Source organism: Macrobrachium nipponense, chromosome 10, assembly GCF_015104395.2.
Source record: "Macrobrachium nipponense isolate FS-2020 chromosome 10, ASM1510439v2, whole genome shotgun sequence".
Classification (NCBI taxonomy): Eukaryota; Metazoa; Arthropoda; class Malacostraca; order Decapoda; family Palaemonidae; genus Macrobrachium; species Macrobrachium nipponense.
The window spans coordinates 28,180,229-28,205,228 of NC_087204.1; the positions used below are offsets into that span (position 1 = coordinate 28,180,229).

The following is a 25,000-nucleotide window of genomic DNA, read 5'->3' on the forward strand; positions in this document are numbered from 1 at the left end:
GCAGACTTGTAGACAGTAACTATGAAGTCTTCTGCCTAAATCAGGTAAGAATCAAGGGTATTTATTACTTTAACATATGTTATTTCCCCTTTCTCTGGACTTACAAGTCTCTTTCCCTCCACCAAGGGTGTCAATCAGCTATGTATATATCTGGCAGGGAAGTTCATGTACAAAAATGATATTGTTAGTATACAATAAAGTTTTGTACATACTTACCTGGCAGATATATACGATTGATGGCCCTCCCAGCCTCCCCTCAGGAGACAGGTGGAAGAGAAAAATCTGACTGAAAAGGGGGGTTAGTTCTTCACCTGCCACCAGCGTCGGGCTAAGGTAGATCACCTGACCTACCTGTAGCGTGTGCCGCGAGTTTTGAATTTTCTGTCGTGACGTCAGAGTCGTAAGCTATGTATATATCTGCCAGGTAAGTATGTACAAAACTTTATTGTATACTAACAATATCATTTTTATATCCTGGAAAACATAAAGATGTGGATGGTAAGCTAACTTTACGTTCAATTTTATTGATATTTATGCAGACAGTATCTCTTGCCTTCTGAAAGGCAGTGTCTCAGAGTCAAATCTATTTCTTACAAACAGGTTTGAGAAACTGGTGTACCTTGGTGTTTGTGGAGACAGAGAAGGACAAGTCAAGATACTTCAGGCAGTCACTTCTAAGTAAGTTAGATCTCAGAAGTCCAGGGTTCACAGATAAATCTACACTTATTCATTATAGGCTAATATCTGCATTCTGATGCTGTCCTCTTCATCAAGTTTATTACAGAAATCTTTAAAAAAGTAATTAATTTGTATAGTTTTAAGTAAACTTTCACATTGTCATTTGAAATGACAAGCTGGAAACTAAGTAAGTTTGTGTACTTTTGTCTTTTCTTATATCTTCATGATTATAAACAAAACTTGGAACAAGGATAGCTTTTTGAGAGTAATAAAACAAACTTCATATACTTAAGAAACTAGGATAAATATCTTCTCTTGTTTGGTTTTATTCAAATCTGGTAGCACTTTCCTAGCTCAAAACCTAGCCTTACATTTGTAGTAACTGCCCTGCTTTTGAGCTGTAGAGTTAGTGACTTGTTTCAAGCTCATAGGTTGCTAAGAATTCATTGATGATTTTCTTTGCCCTTTAGAGTCCCGCTAGACAAGGATGTTCTTCTTGAACGTGTGGCTGAGCTATTGCCCTTCACCTTAACTGGTGCTGATTTGTATTCCTTATGCACTGATGCGTTGTACACAGCACTTCATCGCACCATACAAGATGTAACAGAAGGTGAGTATCAGCACAATATCTTAACATTATATCATTGGAAACATATTTTTATTATATTCCTTACATTGCTTGAAAATATTTGTGACAATGTCGATCCTCAGCTAAAGATTAAATTGTAATAAATGATATGGCAACTGTTAGCCATTGTATATTTTTTTGCAATAGGGGTCCCATTCTATACTACATTATAAATATTTTCAGGCAAAGTAAAGGAGGAGGAAGCTGAAATTCTTCTCAGGGAGGAGGATTTCAAGGTGGCAGTTGAACTGTTAGTACCTTCTGTGACACCGGAAGAATTAATTCGTTATCAGAACCTGAAAGCCAGTCAAAGATGATAAACAAGACTTGTTAAGTCTTTCGTTATACTGTGCCAACATGTTGTCTCTGGGATGAATGAATGTTCAAAACTGTTGTGCATAACTATGCATTTTACAAAGTGTTAAGGTTTTATGGACATTACTGTGAAGCTATGCTGTGATGTATACATTACTTAATTCTATAGTTTTAGCTTTTTTAACAAAATACATTTTATTGCTTGATTCTCTTTGATGTCCTCTTTTATTTGACCTTGTGTGTTGTATTTTGTTGTTTCCGCCATTTTACTGTAATGAACCTGATGTAATAGGAGGGAAAGAATATTTCAAATTAGAAGGGAACATATTGGAATGAATATGACAGCAATTAGGTAAAAAAGTCACTCACAACCATAAGTATCTGAAGTCACCCAAATATTAGACATTTTTTTATTGTGATATATTCTTTGAACAGTTTGGCTAATCCATGCAAATGGCTTTTGGGATGGTGCTTTTCGTGAACCCAAATTGTGCCTTGTATTCTAGATAATTGAGTTTTGGGACCTCTTGCTATTTTGAAACTTTTTAGTGTTGGTATAGAAAATAGGGTTCAGTAATTCAAAATGCAGGTTATTACAGGTGTTTCCTCTCCCAATGCCAAATGAAGTATGAACTTGTTGCTAGCCTTAACAGGGATCCAGTAAAGATCAGGAAATTATGTAGCCTGTTGGGTGTGAGACTGAACTCAGAGTAAAATAAAGACTATGTATTGTTGCTGATGTTGCACCATGGTATTGCTTCATGAATTACTTTGCTCAAGTAACCCTGTTCTTAAGGATAATGAAGATTTGATGATGTTTTGTGTTGTACAGGCAGTCCCCGGGTTACGACGGGGGTTCCGTTCTTGAGACGCGTCGTGAGCCGAAAATCGTCGTAAGCTGGAACATCATCAAAAATCCTAAGAAAACCTTACTTTTAATGCTACGGGTGCATTGAAAACTATGTAAACTGCATTCTTATTGATTTTAATCAAAAAAACTTTTAAATATTAATTATTTTGCATTTTTGGTGTCATATTTCATCTGCCAGATCAGTGTTGTAGGCGTCGTAACCTTGGAACGTGTCGTAACCCTGGAAATAATTTCTGATGAATATAATTGAAAAGCGCCTTAACCTCGGAACGTCGTAAGCCGAGACCATCATAACCCACGGACTGCCTGTATTTAGTTCAAAGCATGTTTTTAACATCCCTTGAAATAATAAATGTAAATTTGCAAAAAACTAGTTATTAATAGTATAAGGTTTGTATATCTTCTGAGCTGTTGAGTTGAATCCCACATACTTCAGATCTGTTCTGTTATTACAGGGTATTGGAATAGTGTTCTACTGTTGATTGTTGGCTGGCTCCCTGGATCTGATCTTTTAGACCAAGTTGTTTGAATAGTCTACTTCCCTTTTCCCAAAAATGGTAAATGGTGTTTGACCATCACTGGAAATTGAGGGAGAGAATATTATAAAAGATGTATGGCTTTCATACACTGAAACATCTTTGTTTGTCAGGGTTCATGTTGGTTTTTTTTTCTTTTGTCTTTTTGTGCCTAAGGCTTGGCCTCAGTCACTCATGATATCTGTCATATGCCGTACCCTTATTCAAAACATCTAGAGATAAACTTCCTGAATTATAAATTCTTTTACTACAATATGAAGTACTCTTGAATATCTAAATATAAATGAGCTTGAAGTATTGTGAATATTTCTTCATTCACTGAAGTTTTTTTTTTGTTAAATTTGGTTTGTTCCGACACGGCATACAAACCTTCGGTCCTTTTACAATAGGAAGGTACTAGCGGCAGCTGGATAGGTCGTAAGCTTTCGAACAAGGGGTTCGGTAGTTAACTGCTTGTCCGACAGGCGCGCGCGCGCGACTGGGAGGTAAACAAATCACTTTTGCTTTCGGCCTCACAGCGAGTGGACGTGTGTGTTCTACGCTCTCTGCCCGCTTCTCGTCGTTTGCTTTCCCTTGGTTGTATGGTTGTGTTTGTGTTGAGTAATCATTGTAAGTACAATCATTCCCTTTCTTTTTTCATCATTGTGATAATTAAGCTGATCAATTATGGAGTCTCCACGCCCCGCTACCCTCCGGAGATTGTGCCCGGGTACCGAAGGGCGTAAATGCGGTAAGTTCCGCTCCTTCCCAGAAATTGATCCCCATATTTTGTGCGCTCGGTGTCGGGGCCGCGAATGTACCCGAGCCGAGCCCTGTGAAGTATGTATGTCTTGGTCGGAGGCGCAGTGGGGCTTGTACGAAGGTAGGAAGAAGCGAAGGCCTGCAAAGGAGTCGTCGGAAAGCTCTCCCGCGACTCCTTTGGTTACGGACACTTCGTCTTCTTTCCTGCCGCCCGCTCAGCTCCCACGTTTGGCGCCTTCCCCTTCGGGGGGGGTTTCTAGGTCCTTCTCCTCACCCGATCTGTCGAGTGTGGAGGAGGGCGCGAGATACCCCGACGTTGAGTTGTATTCTGGGTCCTCTATCCGTTCGTCTACATCGCACGGACGGGTAGAGGATCCTGCTAATCACCCGACCTTTGCTTCCTCAGGTGCTGTCGCCGCAAAGGACGACCTCGGACAGGTGTGGGTCATCGTTGGGTTCTGCAGGGCGTGCCGATGTCCAGGGCTGCTCTACCATCTCGCTGGCTCTGTGGCGGTCACGCACGCTACGGTGACGACCACTACCACGGCCCTGTCAACTCCTGGCTATGCTTCACCTCCTCACCTGGTGTACACCCCGCACGCGGTCTCTGTTACACCAACTACATCGGTGCAGGGGCCAATCGCCGTACCACAGGGGAGTGTGATGCCGCCGCCTGGGTTTGCCGTGCTGCCTCGACCGGACTTCGTGTGCCCGAAGAGCTCGCCCTGGACCTCCCACCAGTACCTAGGATGTCTGTGCCGCTGGTCCGTCCACCTGGTCTGCCTGTACAGCCTGCCGTACCTGCCGTACCTGCCCAGCCGCTGTTTACGGACGTGATGTTGCCGACCACTGCTGCCATTCCTGTATCTGTTCCTGCCGTCTCCACTGCTGTTCCTGTGATGCCTGCACCTGCTGACGTTGTTCCTGTTCGTGGCGCCGCTGCTCCCGATGTCGATCTGTTCGGACAGGTGCGTCCGGGCCCTGTTGCTTCGGCAACAGCAGCCCCGGCTCCGCCCTGGATGACAGATCTGACATCGGTCCTGAGGAAGCTGACGAAGAAGAAGAGAAGAGGAGGAAGGTGTCGTCGTCGTCTTCATCGTCTTCTTCGTCGTCGTCGTCGTCTGCCGCCTCTCCCCCTTCATCTTCTAAGGCTCCACAGCCTAAGAAGAAGAAGGTCACCTCCTCCCCCCTAAGAAGTCTCCTTCGGGAGCTTCTAAGGGCCCGTCTCGCTCCGGGGAGACGGGGGGTTCTTCCGCTGGTCACCCTGCTCCTTCGGGGACAGGACCCGTCTCTTCTTCCGCAAGGAAGAAGACTACGGGGACCAAAGGGGTGCCGGCTAACACCGGCACTTCCTCGCCTGCTGTTAGTGGTTCGGCCACGGCAGCAGGATCCGTCTCGGCCTCTCGTTCGCGAGAGGTACCGAGTGTATGGTCGCCCACCAGCGACCGTGCAGCTAGGAACCAGACCTCTGAGCCAGCTCAGCGTCAGGTTCACGGCACGGAGCGGAAGACTGGTGACAGCCGCTCACGCGACTCTCACCAGACCAGCTCTCGCTCTCGCGGCGACCAGCTGGCTACCCGGGCTGACGTGACGGTCCACGACCGGCCACAGGCTGAGGCTGGGAAGAGGTCCCCCCGTTCGCCGGCACCAGCCACGGCTGGTACCAGCGACGTGACGCGCCGTGAGGATACGCACCGGTCTCACCGTGACAGTGGAGCTCGCCGGTCGCCTGACCGTCACTCTCACAGAGAGCGATCGGGTACGGCCACCAGCACCAGCTCTTCTGACACGCGAGACCGGGGCCGCTGTGCTCAGTCCAGCCGTTCTCCACAGCGAGACGGCTCGACCAGGCCTGCAGCTCGATCGCCACCGCGGGTTGACGATCGCCTGCAGTCCTCCAAGCCCACTGGTTCTGCCAGCAAGCGAGGGAGGGAGCGTCAGGTCTGCCTCTCCATACCTTCAACCTCCTCGGGTTACACCGGGAGGAGCGAGGTATTGAGGAGTGATCGTGAGGGGTGCGCCCCTCAGGATCCCACCACGACGTCCTACGTACCAGGCACGGTTCTCGGACCGGCCAGGTCGTATGCACAAGTGGCTGGAGGAGACCGAGAGGGGTCTGTCGCTGTTCCCCCTCGAGGGGGGAGGATCTCGGGAGCTGCTCCTGTTCGAGGGACTGGATGGTCCTACCTCCGCAGGATGCAGTCCACTCCTGAGATTCAGAGGAACTTTGCCGAGGTAATTGCGCTGATTCATCAAGCACAACGACCTCGGGGAAGGATCGCCGCTCCCACCATCCGAGCCCACGTCCCGGCTCGAGTCGTTCTGGGGCCCGAAGAGGGAACCCAGACCGACGGTGGGTTTGCCGCGGTCTGAGCTTGCCGACTCAGTGCTGGACCAGGTAGAATCTCTTGTCTCCGGGGCAAGACGGTTCTCTCAAGTCTGGCAGGTTGAGCAAGCTGCTTCCACCTCCTCTGCTGTGACAGCGGCGTTTTTATGTGCCATCTGAGGACCCGATGCCCGCCCAAACGGTGAATCCCCCCCGGAGTTAGCCAGGCTAACGCTGGGTGTGTCTGCAGCAGCTCCTGTCCGAGAACCTATGGTTCTCGCAGCAAGAGGCACTCGGCCTGGAACCACTGCCATGGCAGCTTTCCAGGCCGTCTCCTGGATAGATCTGTGGTCCCTCACAGTATCTAAGGTCGCAGCCAACTACGGGGGAATTTCTCCCGAAGATGACTCGGCCTTTAGGAGACTTTGCCAATCTTGGGGAAGAGCCATCTCCTTCCTTGCCCACCAGACGGTAAACCTGTGGGCCAACCTGGTTCTCCGACGTAGGGACGCTGTCCTTACTCGAGTTTCCAGGGCGGCTGGGCGTGAAGCGGCATTGGGACTTCGCAACGGACCATTACAGAGTTCCACGTCTCTCTTCCCAGGAGAGATGGTGGACGCTGCGGTGGACAGACGGCGCACTGACGACAGTGACCGTCTGGTACACCAGGCAGTTTCGAAGGCTTCTGGGCAGCCTCGAACTGCGGCCAAGCCAAAGAGCTCGGCTAGCGCTTTCCTTACGTGCTAAGACGGTAGTCGCGTCGAAGCCCAGTGGAAAGACTCTGTCTTCTTCGACTTCTGCAAAGGGGAGCCGTAACCAGCCCTCCTTCTCCTGAGGAGGCTCTGGGAAGAAGTCGAAGAAAGGGGGGAAACGCTAGGGACGGCGTTCCCCCTCACCTGCTGCCGGAAGTGGGGGGGTGCCTGGCCAGCCATTGGGCAACTTGGCAGCGCTACGGCGCCGAGACCCTGGATTAAATTGTAGATGTCCTTCGGGAGGGATATCTATTACCCTTCGAATCTCGGCCACCCCTACCTCCAACCCGGTCCAACTGCAGTCGTACGTTCCAGGGTCATCGAAGGACGTAGCATTGAGACAGGAGATCAAGACCATGCTGAGCAAGAGAGCTGTAGAAATCGTCACGGATCAGTCACTGGGCTTTTACAGTCGACTCTTCCTGGTGGAAAAGTCTACGGGAGGCTGGCGCCCGGTGATAGATCTCTCTCCCCTGAATCGGTTTGTTCGCCAGACCCGGTTCACGATGGAGACCCGGTTCACGATGAGACGGCACGTTCCGTGCGCGACTCCATCAGGGAGAACGATTTCATGCTTTCAGTGGACTTGAAGGATGCGTATTTCCAAATACCCATTCATCAGTCCTCCAGAAAGTACCTCCGCTTCATCCTCGACGGGACGGTGTACCAATTCAGGGCACTTTGTTTCGGTCTCTCAACCGCCCCACAGGTGTTCACGCGAGTGTTCACTCTGGTGTCTGCTTGGGCCCATTCGCACGGGATACGTCTGATGAGGTATCTCGACGATTGGTTAGTCCTGGCGAGCTCCCGCTCGCAGTTGCTACAGGACAGGGATCGACTACTCGAGTTCTGTCGCGATCTGGGGATCGTTGTGAACTTCGAGAAGTCCGATCTCGAAAGCCCAAGCAGGAGGATGAAGTACCTGGGTATGCTGATCGACACGGTAGCAGGGCGAGTCTTCCCCGCAGACTCGCGGATCAGCAGATTCAGGGTGGAGGCAGCCAACCAGTTATTCCTGTCTCGGCAGGAACAGGTAGCTCAGCGATGGCAAGTCGTGATCGGACACCTGTCGTCACTCGAGAAGTTAGTCCCTCATGGGCGTCTTCACCTGCGGTCTCTCCAGTGGAGACTAAAGGAGAGTTGGTCACAGGCGACGGATCCCCCAAGCTTTCCAGTGTCACTGACACCGGAGGTGAGGCAGGACCTAGCCTGGTGGCTGGACGACAGGAACCTCTTAAGAGGAGTGCCTCTGCGCACTCCCCCCCCGGACATGCAGCTGTTCTCAGACGCATCGACCGAGGGATGGGGCGCACACCTGGAGGAGTTGCTGTCTTCAGGAGTGTGGGACGAGAACGACAAGCACCTTCACATCAATGTACTGGAACTCAAGGCAGCGTTTCTCGCTCTCCAAGAGTTCCAGGACCGCTTGATGGGACACTCAGTGGTGTTGATGTGCGACAACACCACGGTAGTGGCCTACGTCAACAAACAGGGGGGCCTAGTGTCTCTCCCGTTGTACCAGTTGACTCGGCAGGTGCACGAGTGGGCCGAGGCACACTCAATAGAGCTGTCGGCACGCTACATTCCAGGGAAGAGGAATGTAGTAGCAGACACGCTCAGCCGTCGGGATCAGGTGATAGGGACCGAGTGGTCTCTACACCAGGACGTGGCGGAAAGGCTCTTCGACCTGTGGGGGCGACCAGTCGTGGATCTGTTCGCCACCCGGCACAACAGAAAACTTCAGGTTTTCTTCTCAGCCGTGCCGGACCCATGGGCAGCTGCAGAGGACGCTCTTCAACACCCGTGGGACAACCTCTTCGCCTATGCCTTTCCCCCATTCAGCCTGATTCGCAAGGTGATCAGTCGAGCACTGGTCACCCCGAATCTCAGGATGATCCTGGTGGCTCCCAAATGGCCACAGGCCATTTGGTATCCGGACCTGCTGGCTCTTCTCGCAGGAGAACCGAGAGAGATTCCCCCTTGGCACAACCTTCTCGCCCAGCCACACATCGAGCGTACCACCAGCAGTCCAGTCCCTACGACTTCCCACGGCTGGCTGTTATCCACCATCTCTTGCGAATGAGAGGCTTTTCTCGTAGCGCAGCAACAGAGATGGCTGGAAACGTCCGTCAGTCCTCTGCAGCTGTGTACCAGGAGAAGTGGGCCGTCTTCTGTGGTTGGTGTTGTAGACGGGGTCTATCTCCTCTCAGAGCCACTCTTCAGCAGGTAGCGGATTTCCTCGTGTTTCTTTGCCGAGAGAAGCTCCTCTCAGTCCCCACAGTCAAAGGATACAGAGCCGCCCTGGCTCTCGTCCTGAAACTGAGGGGATTGGACATCTCGAACTCGTTCGAGATCTCCTTGCTTATGAGGAGCTTCGAAAGGTCTTGCCCACCCAGGGAACTCAGGCCCCCTGCGTGGGATGTGACTCTCGCCCTTAGGAGTTTGACTCGAACACCCTTCAAGCCACTCCGAGAGTCGTCAGACAGGGATCTGACCCTCAAGACCCTCTTCTTGCTGGCCCTGGCATCGGCAAAGAGAGTAGGGGAACTTCATGGTCTTTCCTATGATGTACGACACTCCAGGGGATGGGGATCTGTGACGCTCGATTTCGTCCCGAACTTCGTTGCGAAGACTCAGAAACCGTCGGTCCCTGATGACAGGTTCGAGTCTTTCACGATTCCCTCCCTAATGGACTTCACCGATAATGATGCGGATGAGATGCTGCTTTGTCCTGTGAGGGCGCTACGGCGCTATCTGAAGAAAACTCGACACCTCAGGCCTGAGTGTCGACGCCTCTTCGTTAGCACCGGGGTAACCAAGAAAGAAGTATCCAAGAACACTCTTTCATTCTGGCTGCGTAAGGTCATCAGGAGGGCGTATGAGGCTGATGGTAGTGACGACATCCGTACGTCCCGTCCGAGAGCTCACGAAGTCAGAAGTATTGGCCCCTCGTTGGCGTTTCGTAAGAACTTCTCCGTGGCGCAGGTCCTGAAGGCAGGTGTCTGGTCTAACGCAGACTACCTTCACCTCCTTCTACCTTCGGGATATTGCCCACAGGTCCTTGGATACCTTTTCCTTGGGACCCGTGGTGGCTGCTCAACAAGTTGTGTAGCTAACCCAGACCCTCGCAGGCTGAAACAGCATCGAGTCCTGGTGTGACTGTGCGGATGGATGTGTGAATGAGTGAGTGACTGGCTCCCTCTTCCCGTCTTTTCCTCCTCCTCTACCTGTGGGCAGAGGGCCACGGTCGTCACTACGCTGGATGAGGACGAGATGCAGGTGAGCTATATGACAGAGCCCCATCCTATCACTTTCACTAGGGATAGGAGCAGAATATCCACCACTTCCTCCTACAAGGGGGGGGAAGTGGATGCCTACAAGAGACAAACCCATGACTTTATATTTGCTCCTGTACAGGAACAAGTTCTTACATTGCTGGTACGAAGAGATACGCTTGCCTCTCTCTTAGTACTCGGTCCAGAGGTCTGACCATTGATCCTGCGGTGCACACTCCGATCAATCGGACAGAGGCTTGGATCCCTCCCTCGCTATTACGACCAGGGAGACTTCCAAGGTTGGGCGATCACCAGTCTGTTCACAAAAGACTCAGATTCCTCCCACCAAGAAGTGAGTCTTCCTATTGTAAAAGGACCGAAGGTTTGTATGCCGTGTCGGAACAAATGACAATTTGTCCAAAATTGCATTTTTCCTAACTATACAAACCTGAGGTCCTTTTACAACAGGAAGGTACTAGCGGCAGCTGGATAGGTCGTAAGCTTTCGAACAAGGGGTTCGGTAGTTAACTGCTTGTCCAACAGGCGCGCGCGCGCGACTGGGAGGTAAACAAATCACTTTTGCTTTTGGCCCAAGCAAAAACTGCAGAGTGAGGGGTGGCATGAGGTGGGACTATGTGTAAAAGGACCTCAGGTTTGTATAGTTAGGAAAAATGCAATTTTGGACAAATTATCATATGCTACATTTACTGTCTGTCCTCCTAGCTACGAAATCTGCAATTAATTTTTTTTATTCACCATCTATGCATGTACTGCGTACAACTTGCCTTCTCAGCAAACTGCAGGCAATTTATCTTCCCATTTGTTCCATTTTATCTCTTCCAAATAAGCTCTCCAACTTCTTTATCTTGCACATCTTTCAAGTGGGACTTGGCAAGTTAGTCTAAAATAGTTTGTCTAAATCAATTTGTCTAAAACAATTTGAAGTGCCTCAGTGGCTTGGTTGGTTTGGTGTTGGCGTCCCACCTTGCTTGGTGGTCGCGAGTTTGATTCTCGGCTATTCCATTGAGGAGTGAGAGATGTGTATTTCTGGGGATAGAAGTTCACTCTCGACATGGTTTGGAAGTCACATAAAGCCGTCGGTCCCGTTGCTGAATAACCACTGGTTCCATGCAACGTAAAAACACCATACAAACAAACAAACAAACAAAACAATTTGTCCAAATTACAATTCATCTAAAAGCAGATTGTCTAAAATACAGTTTTTCCAAACTGACAACTCATTATAATATGTAATAGTGCTTGTAGCCTGATGTACAATGCTTGCCCAATCTGTAAAGATTTGAATGGATCTGTCTTGTACCCCAGTCTATTGAGGCAGAAAGTTATTTAACTATGGTCATGCATTAAAGAAAGGTGAAAATGATTAATGCATTTATTGGAAGTGTGACAGATATCCTAAAACACAATCCCATGCTTGTAATATTTGCTGGAATTACAGCTAAAGAAACTGTGGTAAAAATATGTCAGTAGGCTAAATCAGTACTTGAAGGTGCACCCCATTCAGTAATATTCAGTGTAATTGAATATTGAAATCAAATAGTTCCCCCCAAACTGCCAAAGATGTAAAATATTAAGAGATTAATTCAATGTAGAAGGCAAAATAAAAAAAAACTTGCTGGACCAGCCTCACCATCAAGTTCGAGTGAATGATTAAAAAAACTACCAAAAGTATATCTGCCTTGACACAAGGTAATACCATCCATCCAGCACTATCTAGGGTACCTAATACTTCTAAATTATACACTCCTATTGTCCACATTTATTCCAGTCCCCAGTTTTCGATGGTTCCAGCTTGGTAATATATTCATCAGAAATTATTTCCCGGTTTACGACACACGTTCCGGGGTTATGATGCTTATGACGACAATCCGACGGAAGAATATTTGGAGTTTTATTTTTATGAAAAATGCTATAAAACTGTAGTTTGCATCATTTTCATTACACCCAAAGCATTAAAAGTAAGGTTTTCTTAGGATTCAATTCAGACAGCATCTCCCCGTTTGCATCTAGTATTTTGAGATCTATTCACTGAATAACCTCTTGACATGGACTTCCTTGTAGAGCAGGTTGCTCTCCATGAAGACTCTCTCTCTCTCTCCTCTCTCTCTCTCTCTCTCTCTCTCTCTCTCTCTCTCTCTCTCTCTCAGTGTCTTTTACTTCAGGAACATTATCCTTACCAATAACTTCTCAGTAGGGGATAGTTCTGTCAGCGTACCTCATGACTAGACATTATTTTATTAAGCTCTTTTGAGAGTCCCTTTGGCCCCTAGCTGCAACCATTATATTCCTTTTGCTGTACCTCTGTGCATATTCTCATTCTTCCATCTTACCTTCCACCCTCTCCTAACAGAGCAATTGCAAGGTTTTCCTCCTGTTACGCCTGCTTGCCTACCAATTCGGTAGTACCGAGTTCAATTCCCCACTCTGCCAGTGTGGAGTCAGAGGAATTTCTTTTTGGTGATTAGAAATTAATTTCTCTATAATGTGGTTCGGATCCCACGATAAACTGTAGGTCCCGTTGCTAGGTAGCCAGTTGGTTCCTAGCCACGTAAAAATATCTAATCCTTCGGGCCAGCCATAGGAGGGCTGTTAATCAGCTCAGTGGTCTGGTTAAACTAACTTATATCAGTGGTCTGGTTAAACTAACTTATACTTAACTTTGTACGCCTTTCAAACCAGTTTACTGTCAATTTCCTTTTCAGAGCTGAATGACCTCATAGGTCCCAGTGCTTATCCGTGGGCCAAATTTTACATTCCATTCCATCAAGAAATGTTTTGTTCATTGTGCCTTTCCTAAATTCGCATAGTTTATAACATTGTTTTGTTGTGTCAAGAAAAAATGAAAAAGATTTTGTATGTTAGGATCCATGAATGATGAAGTTAGGAAGAGAGTATTAAAATGAGGAAAGCTTGGTGCATAGAGACTTTGATTTTAAAAACTGAGATGTTCTTGACATGTGAGGAGGATGGGGGTGGTGGTGGTGGGGTGGGCAGTTATCTGTAAAAGTAATAAGTATTGAAGCTGCTGGGCTGTGGAACAGTCTCCCTAAAGATGTTCTTCAATTAGAACCTGAGAAATTCAAGCAAAGATGCAATTTTCTTTGTATTTTACTTAAGTTTATATCTATTATTTTATTTTTATGTTAAATTGCTTTTCTGTATTTCCTATTACCTTCTGTTGCCTCTTTCGAATGAACACCATATTCTCTGGAAGCTCAAATTTCAAGTCAGTGGCCACCGTGGTGGGCTTGTTCCATATGAATAGGGTTCATCATCTGAATAATAATAATAATAATAATAATAATAATAATTGATGTCGCAATACCATGGGACACCAGAGTTGAAGGGAAAGAGAGGGAAAAAATGGATAAGTATCAAGATCTGAAAATAGAAATAAGAAGGATATGGGATATGCCAGTGGAAATCGTACCCATAATCATAGGAGCACTAGGCACGATCCCAAGATCCCTGAAAAGGAATCTAGAAAAACTAGAGGCTGAAGTAGCTCCAGGACTCATGCAGAGGAGTGTGATCCTAGAAACGGCGCACATAGTAAGAAAAATGATGAACTCCTAAGGAGGCAGGATGCAACCCGGAACCCCACACTATAAATACCACCCAGTCGAATTGGAGGACTAATAGAGCAAAAAAAAAAATAATAATAATAAATAATAATAATAATAGAAGAAGACCTACTTAAAAGTCGAGAGTCAATTGGCAGTGAAAGAGCAGAAAGAACTTATTTCAGAGCTCTGACTCATAGATAATGATGATGAGGTTATGAGGACTGGAAATTACTTAAAACGGATAGACAGAAATAAGAATGACTCCCAGCTCGTACTTTTGTCACAATGGGAGAAATAACTTCAAGGTTCCGGAGTCTTATCTGAAATAAGTGGTTACGATTGCCAAGGAGATTTTGAGGTTATGAGACAAAAACGTAGCAGTTCAAACTGGCTTTTCTACGCAGGAAGAGTTTGTGTTATTGAAAGGCCTCGAAAAATCTGCAGTATTATTGTACTTTTATTCGGAACGCGGCTCATGAATGTAGTACTAAGGAAATGTAAATTGATTTCACAAACTCACAAAAATTAACATTCTTTTCAGACAATTTTGAATTTTATCACGACGTGTGTGTGTAAATGTATTTACATATGTATGCGTGTTATCTAGTGTAAGAGAATATGCCTTTGTGCAGTTTAAATTTTTTTCTCAGTGCTTGACATGTGACGTAGATCTGGTATTTCATCCTAATCGTTCTCCCGTAGGTGAGTAGCGCTACCAGTGCGTCTCACGCGGTTCATTGTAAGCATTACTTAATGTTCTTTGTAACTTCCTTTCGTCACCTAGCTGCAACCCCTTTCATTCCTTTTACTGTACCTCCGTTCATATCCTCTTTCTTCCATCTTACTTTCCACAATCTCCTAACATTTGTTTCATAGTGCAACTGCGAAAGGTATCCCCCCCTGTTACACCTTTCAAACCATATTGTCAATTTCCGTTTGAGGGCTGCATGAACTCATAGGTCCCGGCGGTTGGACTTTGGCCTAAATGCTTTATTCCCTCCTTTATGTTTATTCTTAATTGTCGGCGTCGATGACTAACACTTCCAAAAGACTCTCTCTCTCTCTCTCTCTCTCTCTCTCTCTCTCTCTGCTTCTCGTCTCTCTCTCTCTCTCTCTCTCTCTCTCTCTCTCTCTCTCTCTCTCTCTCTCTCATGATAGTTACGAAATGGAAGATCGCTCACCGTAATGTCTTAGTAAAATGGTTTCTGTGCTGTTGTATTCTCTTTTATTTGATCGATTATTAGCAAATCTTTCTTTTATTCTCTTTCTGGTTGCTTCGTTTTTGTTTTAGTGTAACGTTGCGCACAGAACAAACCTTATTAATGGACGCGGTGCATTGCTTCTTGCTTGGTTTTATTCACTATGCTCTGTTTTTTTTCCATCTGTCCACCCGCCTTTGGTATTTGCGTATGGTAACACTGCGTCCCGGGCTTTAGATAGTTACGCTATGTGTAAGTTTTAGGTAAATAAAAGGATATCTGGGTGTACATTTGCAACTGAAAAGTGTTTTGATAATTTACTGTATGCGAATTACACCGTTAATATTCGAAACAGGATATTGTTATTATTGTAGAATGTAAGCTTAATGTAACTATCTAAAGCCCGGGACGCAGTGTTACCATACGCAAACATCACAGGCGGGTGGACAGAAGGAAAAAGCCGAGTATAGAAGTATTTTGTCAACAAACAAACATGACCTCTGAACTTTATTCCTTTTCAAAGCGCCTTACAAGCGGGCTTTCCTTCCCTTGCCCCACACAGATGTATTTTATTTAGTGTTCATTATCTGTTAATTGGGCCCTGTTTTGGCGAACTGGCGTATCCCATTTTTTTAAGTTTGTAAATTTTCCAGTCAAAGTGTCTCAGTTCTTGGTACTCTATAACATATCAGAATTTCAGCTGTCTCCGCTGTCGGATTTCCCGACAAAGTTTCCCAGAGGCCCTGAATAATGTCAAACTCTTTGAAAGAAAAAATGGCTTACGCCTTTCGTCAAACTGGATACGAACTATGCCCTTGTTGTCGTGTATTTGTGCATTCAAATTGATCATTGTTCCCGCCATGGGGGTGTTAGGGCCATCAGTGCATCCCAAGCGGTGCGCTGTAGGCATTATTTAAGGGTGCTTTGTAGCGTCCCATCGGCCCCTAACTGCAAACCCTTTCATTTCTATTACTGTGCCTCTGGTGATATTCTCTTTCTAACATCTTGCTTTCCAACTTCTCCTAACAATTTATTCATAGATCGCTTCAGTGGCGTGGTCGGTAAGGTGTTGGCGTGCCACCTCGGTGGCCGCGAGTTCGATTCCCGGGTGAATATTCCACTGAGGGGGTAAGAGATGTGTATTTCTGGTGATAGCAGTTCACTCTCGACGTGGTTCGGAAGTCACGTAAAGCCATTGGTCCCGTTGCTGAATAACCACTGGTTCCATGCAACGTCAAAACATCATACAAACAAACAAATTTATTCATAGTGTTACTGTGAGGTTTTCCTCCTTCTACGCCTTTCAAACTTTTTTACTGTCAATTTCGATTTCAACGCTGATTTACCTCATAGATTCCAGCGTTTGGCTTTTGGCTTAAATTCTGTATTCTTACCCTTTTCTAGATAGAGGAAGCCTATCCTCCCAGTCCCTCCTGACTTCATTTGTCTGTCCTTAGCTGGAACCATAAGTTGTTGCCGCTCAGTCTACTGAATGAGCCGTTGTCGAGAACTTCGCTCTACTTTAGCGTCCACTACGACACAGGTTTGTGGTGACTTTCCCTAGTAGGAAGTTGTAGTCGATTTAATGGCTGTTCTCAGCTCTTGGGTGTCTGTGTTGGCTGTAAATTGAAAAGTATTTGTAGCGTTAGGTGAACACTGACGCTCAGTTTGAGTTGACTAAGGTCACGAGAACCGAGAGTTTCGTACATTATAATTGGCAGGCTGTTTTTCCTCTGCCTTTGATCGCAGAGCCTGGTGGGAGGGGCGTGCTTCAAACAAGAGGAAGGAAAGATTAGGCGCTGGAATACCGGGGGGAGGAGAGAAAATCAGAGCTCAGCATAAGAGGGAAAGAAAACGCCACCGAACAGATATTGTAGCTGTTCAAGGTAAGTTTATGTGTTTCTAGGTTGTATCTTCTCATATTATGCCTCACCATTAGACGACTTTATTCTAAGAAGAAAAGAGGAAGTAAAGGTCGAGGTGGATTAAGGGAATATCGCTGCTTGAGAGGTTGGAAAATGGTGAAATAAGAAGGGCAGGCTTGGTAAAGATTACAGAGGTGATAAGAGAGTCACGATTGAGATTGTATGGGCATGTTGTGTTGAGGGAGTGAAGAGGGCTTGGGAGGAACCTTTTAGAGGAAGAAGATCGACAGGCAGGCAGGGAATTAGATGGCGAGATAAAGTAAAGGAAGATGTGGAGAGAAAAGGTTTGGTGGAGGATGATGCCTTTGATAGAAGGCAGTGGAGAAGGCGCATCAGGCAACTGACTCCTTAATGTATAGGGATAACGTTGGGAAAGAAGAAGAATATTAGATGACTTTTATCTCGTTCATTGTGCCGTGTCATCGGATCTTCCTGGTGTTTTCTTACCTGTCAGAAATAATATAACCCTCATAAATAAAACAAAAATATTATATAATAAAAGATTTATTGAAGTGCACTGTTTTGAACAATGCTTCATAAAAAGTGGCTATTGTGTTCCCAAATATATATAAATAAAATGTGTGTATAAATAGGCAGTTTAGTGGAATAAATAGCCTTAAAGCTTTCGATGGGGAATCTGTACAAAAGTTCATGTTGCACAGTATAGGAATTTCCATGAGTAGTGGTACTGAATGAAAGGACAGTTGATGAGAGAAGTCTCCCAGGAATGAAAAGTTATGACCTAGAAGAATGAGGGATTCAAGCACTTGCGACAGTCATTTTCGACGCAGCACTTCAGATTGCCTGGGCAGTCAAAGTCATTGAAGCACTCATCGCGACAGAACAAGTCTGGAAGGCCTGGGATCTTGGGGGGTTTGGGCAAGAAGAAGCGCTGGTCTGGTTCTGCCGTCTGGCGTGTAGTCCTTGACTTTTCTTCTTCATCTTCTTCTTCAGCGGGAGAGACATCTCGTGTAACCCTGTCGAAGACTTGTTCAAACCTGTTTTGTTTCCTTTCTCTTCGATCATCTTGGAATTCTCCGTGTGAAGACTGGCGGGTGACCCTGTCTAAGACACGTTCAAACCTGTTTTGTTTCCTTTCTCTCCGATCATCTTGAGATTCTCCATGTGATGAAGACTGACGGGTGACCCTGTCTAAGACACGTTCAAGCCTGTTTAGTTTCCTTTCTCTCCGATCTTCTTGGATTTCTCTCTGTGGAGACCGACGGCTTCTAGATGTCTCTTCTTCATCAGCATCTCGAGTGACTCTAGAAAATATCCTTTCGAATCTGTTACGACGTCTCTCACGACGATCTTCTTGGACTCGTCGTTGGGGAGATCGGCGGCTTCGTTTACTCTCATCTTCTTGTACCTCTGCATCTCTAGCGACTCTTCCTTCACGTTCTTCCTTTCTTTGTTCGCGGCGTTCCTGTCGACGTTCCTCCTTGCGCTGAGCTTTGAGTGCTTGCTTGTCTGCATCTGCGGTGACCTCCTCCACAGCAGGGGATGCCGAGGGATCATCTGCAGTTGACCCTGTTCCAGGAGTGGCTGCAGAGCGTGTGCCAAATAGGCCTCCAAAGAGGCCTTGAGGTCGTGGACAGAATCCTGGTTTGACCGTTGCAGGGCCTAAGCCAAAGCTCTGCTCAGCTGTTGAAGAGAAGATGGAGTGTTAATAGGGCCATTTTTTTCAGATACAAAATTCTATAGTGTTCAATAGACAGTTACTCATTGGCATGTGATAAATAAAAGATATTACATTGTAGTTTTCTGATATAATATATGTATTCTGTACTTACACATACACACTAACTTCAGATAATTCTTACTTTTAATCTGTCTTACATTAACCAGAGATTGTGGGAGTATTTTATATGGGTTAAAGGGCTATTTATTCCTAAGTTCAATCTAATAATCACTCACTCACTGACCAGCATATGATGAAATCATGTTTTAATCGTTTCAAGTTACTTTTGCTGTCAATGTGATTCAAGTTTGTATTTCTTTTGACACTAGGTGTTAACGTTACTGTGTCCGTGTGCAAGTTGGTATAGTTTGAAAACTTTCCATTGTAAAGCATCTTGAAATTTATGTAAGACCAGGTGTGGTCATGAAGAACTTATCTTCAATCTAAGGATTATTTGGAATTGGTGGATCTTTTATTGATAGTTTAAAAATAGATTTTTAATAGGCAGAATCCTAAGGGTCTATTTTGATAGCCAATAATTTTAGAAATGTCATTTCAGGTGTTCTTCAGTTTCAGTTGTGTTCTTGGACGTTTGCTATTTATTATATATATATATATATATATATATATATATATATATATATATATATATATATATATATATATAACATACATACATTTGACATGTGGCTAGGTCTGGAGAACACACTGGTCGCATATGCTAATGATGCTACTCTTCTACCTGTTGTTCCTTCTCCGCATCTTAGGTTTGTGGTTACAGAATCGTTAAATAGAGACCTGGCACGTATTCATGAATGGAGTATGATAGTTTGTCGACCCAGAACACTTTGGCCTTTGCACCCTGATGTACATTTCAGTGGCACAGTTTTAAATATCTGTGACTCTTTTAAGATCTTAGTGTAGCTTCCTCTGTTTCTCAAAAAGTTGGTATCTTGCGGAGATGTTTTAGAATACTTCGGGATGAAGCTGTAATATCTAAGTGTTTTAACTCTTCTCCTTCCTTTTATGTAGCACTGTTCTCCAAGTTGCATTCTGGGTTGACTCTCTTCTCAAACTCTTAAAGTGTATTTTACCAACTCTTAATGTTGACTTGTGTCATAGATATAAGGTGAGTTCATTATGCTTGTTAGATAAAATGCACTACAACAGCAAGCATCCTGTGCATTCTTCTTTATCTGACCTAGCTGTTTTGCTCACAACACTGGGTGTGTACCGCAGCCAGCGGTATGACGTTTTCTAGCATCAGTTTCAATACTACTCAGTTTGCTAGGAGCTTTATCTTGGCTATAAGTAAAATCCGATGAGCAAATTCATTCCTGCCCACGTCTCCTGAATTTCATGTGTATCGGTTTTATTTTCTGTTCCCGCATTTTTGTTTACCCATCACCTTTTCCTATCATTTTTCTCTCACTGCAGGCTGATCTACTTTTAACATTTTAGGTTTATAGTCTGTTGACTGCATCCGTAAGTGTTTTCAGCTGAAGATTTGAAGAAAAAGAAAGACACTATTTATGTGGTTTTTTTAGAAGTTTGAAAAAATATTTTAAATCATTTGTAATTCCTGATTTTTACTACATTTTCCCAGTTCTAAGAGACCCTTAATATAAACGTCACTAAATTTGAAAAGATGTTTTCATCGTAGTGATTAAGACAGATTAACAGCAGCATTAAACCTGCAATAATCAAACAATCCTTGTAATGTGTTTTGAGTGACAGACAGGCAAGTTTTCAGTTCGGGAGTTAAGAACCATGTTTGTGGTTTTGAGGTAAGCTTAACTGCGTGAGCTCACGGCCTCTGTTCTGGAAAGTTCTTATGATATAACAAAATAAAAAAAAGTTCTGTTCTGTGTTGTATACAAAAAACACTTTCACCAATTTGTATTTGTCGGGTTGTAGGGGGGAGGGGTTGTCTGTGAGGAATACTATCCGGGAGTTCGGACAAAAAGAAGAAGAAAACAGGCATTAGCAGCATTTAGAAGTGCTTACTTCCAGGAAGAAAAATGAAATTCACTCAGAATATTTTAGAAGCGCTTACTTCTGGGAGGATGGGTAATTTCTGATAGAAAGAGAAAAGACTTTAGAGGCGCTTACATCCAAGAGTGCAGATGGTTTGTGATGAGAGAATAAGAACAGAAGAAGAGTATTTAGTAGCACTTACCTCCAGGGGGACTACGACACACGGTAGAGCATCCTACAGGGCAGCATTTCTGGACTCCAGAGCACTGGAAGTCGCTCTGGCACTCTTGCACGCAAGAGGCTCCTCCTCCTGCAAATCTACCGAAGCCTGTCTGGGTGTTTGCGGCGAATGGGCAAGTGCCTGGCTTGCCACCTCCCAACTGCCCTGGAATTCCAGGGGGACCCACTTGTCCTGGGAAGCCAGGGGGACCTATGGGTCCTTGGAATTGCCCCGGGAACTGCCCTGAGAATGACGGGCCGATGGGACCACCACCAAAGGGCCCGACCGGGCCGCCGCCGAAGTGCCCGACGGGACCGCCAAAGGATCCAATTGGTTGCAAGAAAGAGCAGCATCGACGGTTTCCAGACTGACAGCACTGGTTGGCCTTCTGCTGGTCATTGAAGGAACAGCTGTCGCAGGGGTCGTGGAAGATGTTCAGGAAGTCGATGCTCTCGACGAGGCCGGGGAAGAATCTGCGGGGAAAAGAAGAGAGGAAAGGGTTCTTCATCTGTTCTCATTCTCCCGCATCTAAAGAATGTGTGTGTGTAGCGGGTAATTATTTTGAGATGCTTTCGTCATTCTGCAAATGTGTTCGGAAACTTATTTTGTTCGCTCGAATTGCAAGACTGCTATATGGCGTAATTTGATAAGAACACCAAAAGCAGTGCGAAAATGGATACTGCAGTATAATTATTTTGCAAATTTTTTCTCTCTCTCTCTCTCTCTCTCTCTCTCTCTCTCTCTCTTTACCTTCACTTACAAACTCGAAATCCTAAGGAAGGACGAATGCAGATACCATAACAAATTACGCACTCTCTCTCTCTCTCTCTCTCTCTCTCTCTCTCTCTCTCTCTCTCTCTCTCTCTCTCTGTTGCTTGTACATTCACTGACACACTAAGTCAACACGAAAACAGATAACTGAGATAGCACATTCTCTCTCTCTCTCTCTCTCTCTCTCTCTCTCTCTCTCTCTCTCTCTCTCTCTCTCGCTTGTACATTCACTTGCACACTAAATCAGTGCAGAAAGCAAGACAGAATTTGCACTGACCTTGTATTTGGAGTACTGTCGCTTTGTGGCGTAGCTGGGGCGTCTTTAGAGACCTCTTCTGTGGGCGAGTCATTATCCCTTGTGCCTGGGAACTGGACCTGAGCCCGTCCCAAGTCCGCCACACAAACCAGAACTACGAGTAGCTGTAGAGGACCCATCCTGAAGAAAGAGTTACATTTTTAGAATATGAGATGCTGAGCTTATTCATTTGTTTTTCCCTTTTAATAAGTAAGATCTGTTCTTTCTGTATTCCCCTCTACTTTCTCTTACTTCTTAATGAGTGCCATATTCTTTGGAAGCTTGAATTTCAAGTCAGTGACCCCTGTGGTGAGTTTGTTTCATATGAATAGTGTTCATTTTCTGAATAATAATGATAATAATATGAAGACAGGCATGATATCCTTAATGAGATTCTCGAGACAAAATTATTGTTTGGGAAGTCTGTCCAAATTTATGGAAAGCCGAAATTCATGCCTGCCTTAGGATAAGATTTATGAAGTAAGTTGAGATTAACATGGGAGGTTGTTCTGAAACCTGCGGCGAAATTATCATTCTAGGTTCTTTTATATATATATATATATATATATAATATATATATATATATATATATATATATATATGTGTGTGTATGTGTGGTGTGTGTGGTTGTGTGTGTTGTGTTGTGTGTGTGTATATATATGATATAATAATTTTGGCGGGGGGGACATATAACAGTGATATATAATGCCACCGAATCTGAAGATTTCATGCAATTCGCAGTTGGGCATTCGTGGGCTCTTGTATGGGGGAGGGAGGGAGGCAGGGGTGTAAGGGACGGTAAGTGGGCAGGTCAGATGCGATTAAAATTTCCTAAATCCGAAGTGGCGTAAAGTAAGATGAGTCTTTGGCTGCTTAGGTCTTAGAAGGTCGACTTTGTTACTGTGACTCTGTAAATGAATGTGAATCTGTTCGTTCAAGTCTTGGAGGTGTGTATGTGTGTGTGTGTGTGTGTGTGTGTTTTCAAACCATCGAGGAATTCGGTGGGTAATGGAGACCCAGGAGCAAACGCCCCCGTAGGGTGGTGCGGTACACTGTAGGCATTATTTAAGGGTCTCTGCAGCGTTCCTTCGTTCCTAGATGCAGTCTCTTTCATTCCATTTACTGTACCTCCGTTCATATTATTTCTTCCATCTGACTTTCCACCATCTCTGACAATTGTTTCTTAGTGCACCTGCGAGGTTTTCCTCCTGTTACACCTTTCAAACCCTCATACCGTCAGTTTATTCATTTCAGCGCTGAATAACCTCTTAGGTTCCAGCGCTTTGACCTTTGGCCTAAATTCGATAATTTATTCTATTCTCCAAGCAGACGCAGACACTGCTTTGCTATTTACAAAGTCAGTACACATCAAGAATCTCTCCTTCAATGTCTGAAGAAGGTCGCGTTCATCATTGGCAATCTCGTCGTGTTGACTCGTCCTGGAGCCCCCCCCCCGACCCCTTCCTGGCAGACCTTGACATCACTTTCACTGCTGGAGTCACCCAGAGGGCGTCAGTCTGGTTCTGTCCCTCGTTGGGGTACTTGAGCGTGGTCTGTGAGGGCTGGGTATTTTGAGGGAGGCTCTGGTTTACATTTTCCGTTTGCGAAGACTGTCATCCTGTTATAGTATTTTCTTTTTCTTGCTCTCTCTTTTTTTCCATAGTTTTTCTTTTGTTTACTTTACAAAAATAGACTAATTCGTCCCTGTTTTCCAGTTAAAGTGTCCCAGTTTTTTTTTTATTTTACAAACGATGAGCTAAATAGAAGCTCTGAATAATATAAAAATCTTTGAAGCCTATTTTCTCAGAATGAAGAAAAAAATAGCGCATGCCAGTTCGTCAAACTAGGGACGAGTTAGTAGTGTGTTTTCTATATAATTATTGGTGGGCCTATTGTTTATTTTTAGGTGTGGTTTTTGTGGTAGTTATCAGTATAGTGTTCATATAAACAAAAGAGAAAATGACTTCCTTGTTTATAAGTAAGATTTGCCACCTCACCCCATTCAAGTTTTGTGTATTCAATTTTGATTTCATTTTGCAAACGATGCTAAAATAACGTGTTGTGTAAATTCAAGTAAAAAGAAACTCTGGTTGTTCGGCTCAATGAAATCGTCAGAGTTTTTATTAAATATTAGTTATTATTTGTTTGTTTACGTATTTTGCTGGAAGATCGAAGCTGGGAAAAATTGCACAAGGCATTCCGGTTAAGCAACGCCAGTTTATGGTATTAGATCACTCATTAGGTATGCGAATAGCAAAGACGCAAAAGGAAACGATAATGTTCTTGAGAGATCATTCATCACTAACGATCATTTTTGTGCAATTAAATAACTGGCCTTAGACGTACAACAAATACAAAAGAATTTTCTCACTCTCTAATATCAGCATTATTGCATTTGTGCAGTTTTGAAGAATTGTTATTATTATTATTATTCTGAAGATAAACCCTATTCATATGGAACAAACCCACTGGTGCCACTGACTTGAAATTCAAGCTTTCAAACAATATGTTGTTCATTTGAAAGAAGTAATAGAAAGATACAGAAACTCCAAAAACCTAGAAAGAATGGGTTGTGTCAGTTCGTCAAAGCGGACGATGGTTTGAGCAGTATTAGAATGTTCCTACTTATAAGAATTTAAGAATGAGAGCAAGAAGGGGAAAGGACAGCAATAAACTAAGAAAAGAATAAGGCTCGTACGTGTAATAAAAATCCACAAATATATAGTAAAATGTACTACCATGTAAAATGTAAAAGCAAAGATTTTCGTAAACACTGATGATTAACACTGTTCAGGTGTTCGACAGTCTTTGATTTTGCCTTTTACATAGTCATACAATTTACTATTAATCATCAATTTTTATCACACGAACTGTTTTTCACGAGATTGTGAATTTCTTAGCAATAAAGCTAGCGTTAAAAGGTTTGACATTTTGCTAATGGCTTACACATACGAATTTAGCGTTATCCCAGAAAGGAAGATCATAGAAAAAAGATTAAAGGTTTATGAAATCTTATGGTGACATATTTTGCTGTATTCGACTGTCATCCGGTGACTAGGACTTAGACTGAGTCATTTTATATATATATATATATATATATATATATATATATATATATATATATATATATATATATATATATATATATATATACACACACACACACACACATATAATATATATATATATATATATATATATATATATATATATAAAATAGAGC

At 44.5% G+C, this 25,000-nt stretch overlaps 2 protein-coding genes across 4 annotated transcripts in view; one reads left to right on the forward strand and one right to left on the reverse strand.

Annotated features, from left to right (window-relative positions):
* Positions 1-1,837, forward strand: part of LOC135223515 (peroxisomal ATPase PEX6-like) — a 74,873-nt gene extending 73,036 nt beyond the window's left edge. Inside the window, 3 exon segments of the mRNA XM_064261965.1 lie at positions 601-678; positions 1,149-1,288; positions 1,490-1,837. Of these exon segments, the coding sequence (XP_064118035.1) occupies positions 601-678; positions 1,149-1,288; positions 1,490-1,623 (352 nt within the window). The 3' untranslated portion in view covers positions 1,624-1,837.
* A 15,484-nt stretch (positions 1,838-17,321) lies between these two features.
* LOC135223516 (uncharacterized) overlaps positions 17,322-25,000 on the reverse strand; it is an 8,326-nt gene continuing 647 nt past the window's right edge. For all 3 annotated transcript variants that reach the window (XM_064261966.1, XM_064261968.1, XM_064261967.1), the window contains exons 2-4: positions 21,760-21,918; positions 20,694-21,184; positions 17,322-18,477 (exon numbers count right to left, since the gene is read on the reverse strand). In XM_064261966.1, the coding sequence (XP_064118036.1) occupies positions 17,576-18,477; positions 20,694-21,184; positions 21,760-21,917 (1,551 nt within the window). In that variant the 5' untranslated portion in view covers position 21,918 and the 3' untranslated portion in view covers positions 17,322-17,575. The remainder of the gene's footprint in view (positions 18,478-20,693; positions 21,185-21,759; positions 21,919-25,000) is intronic.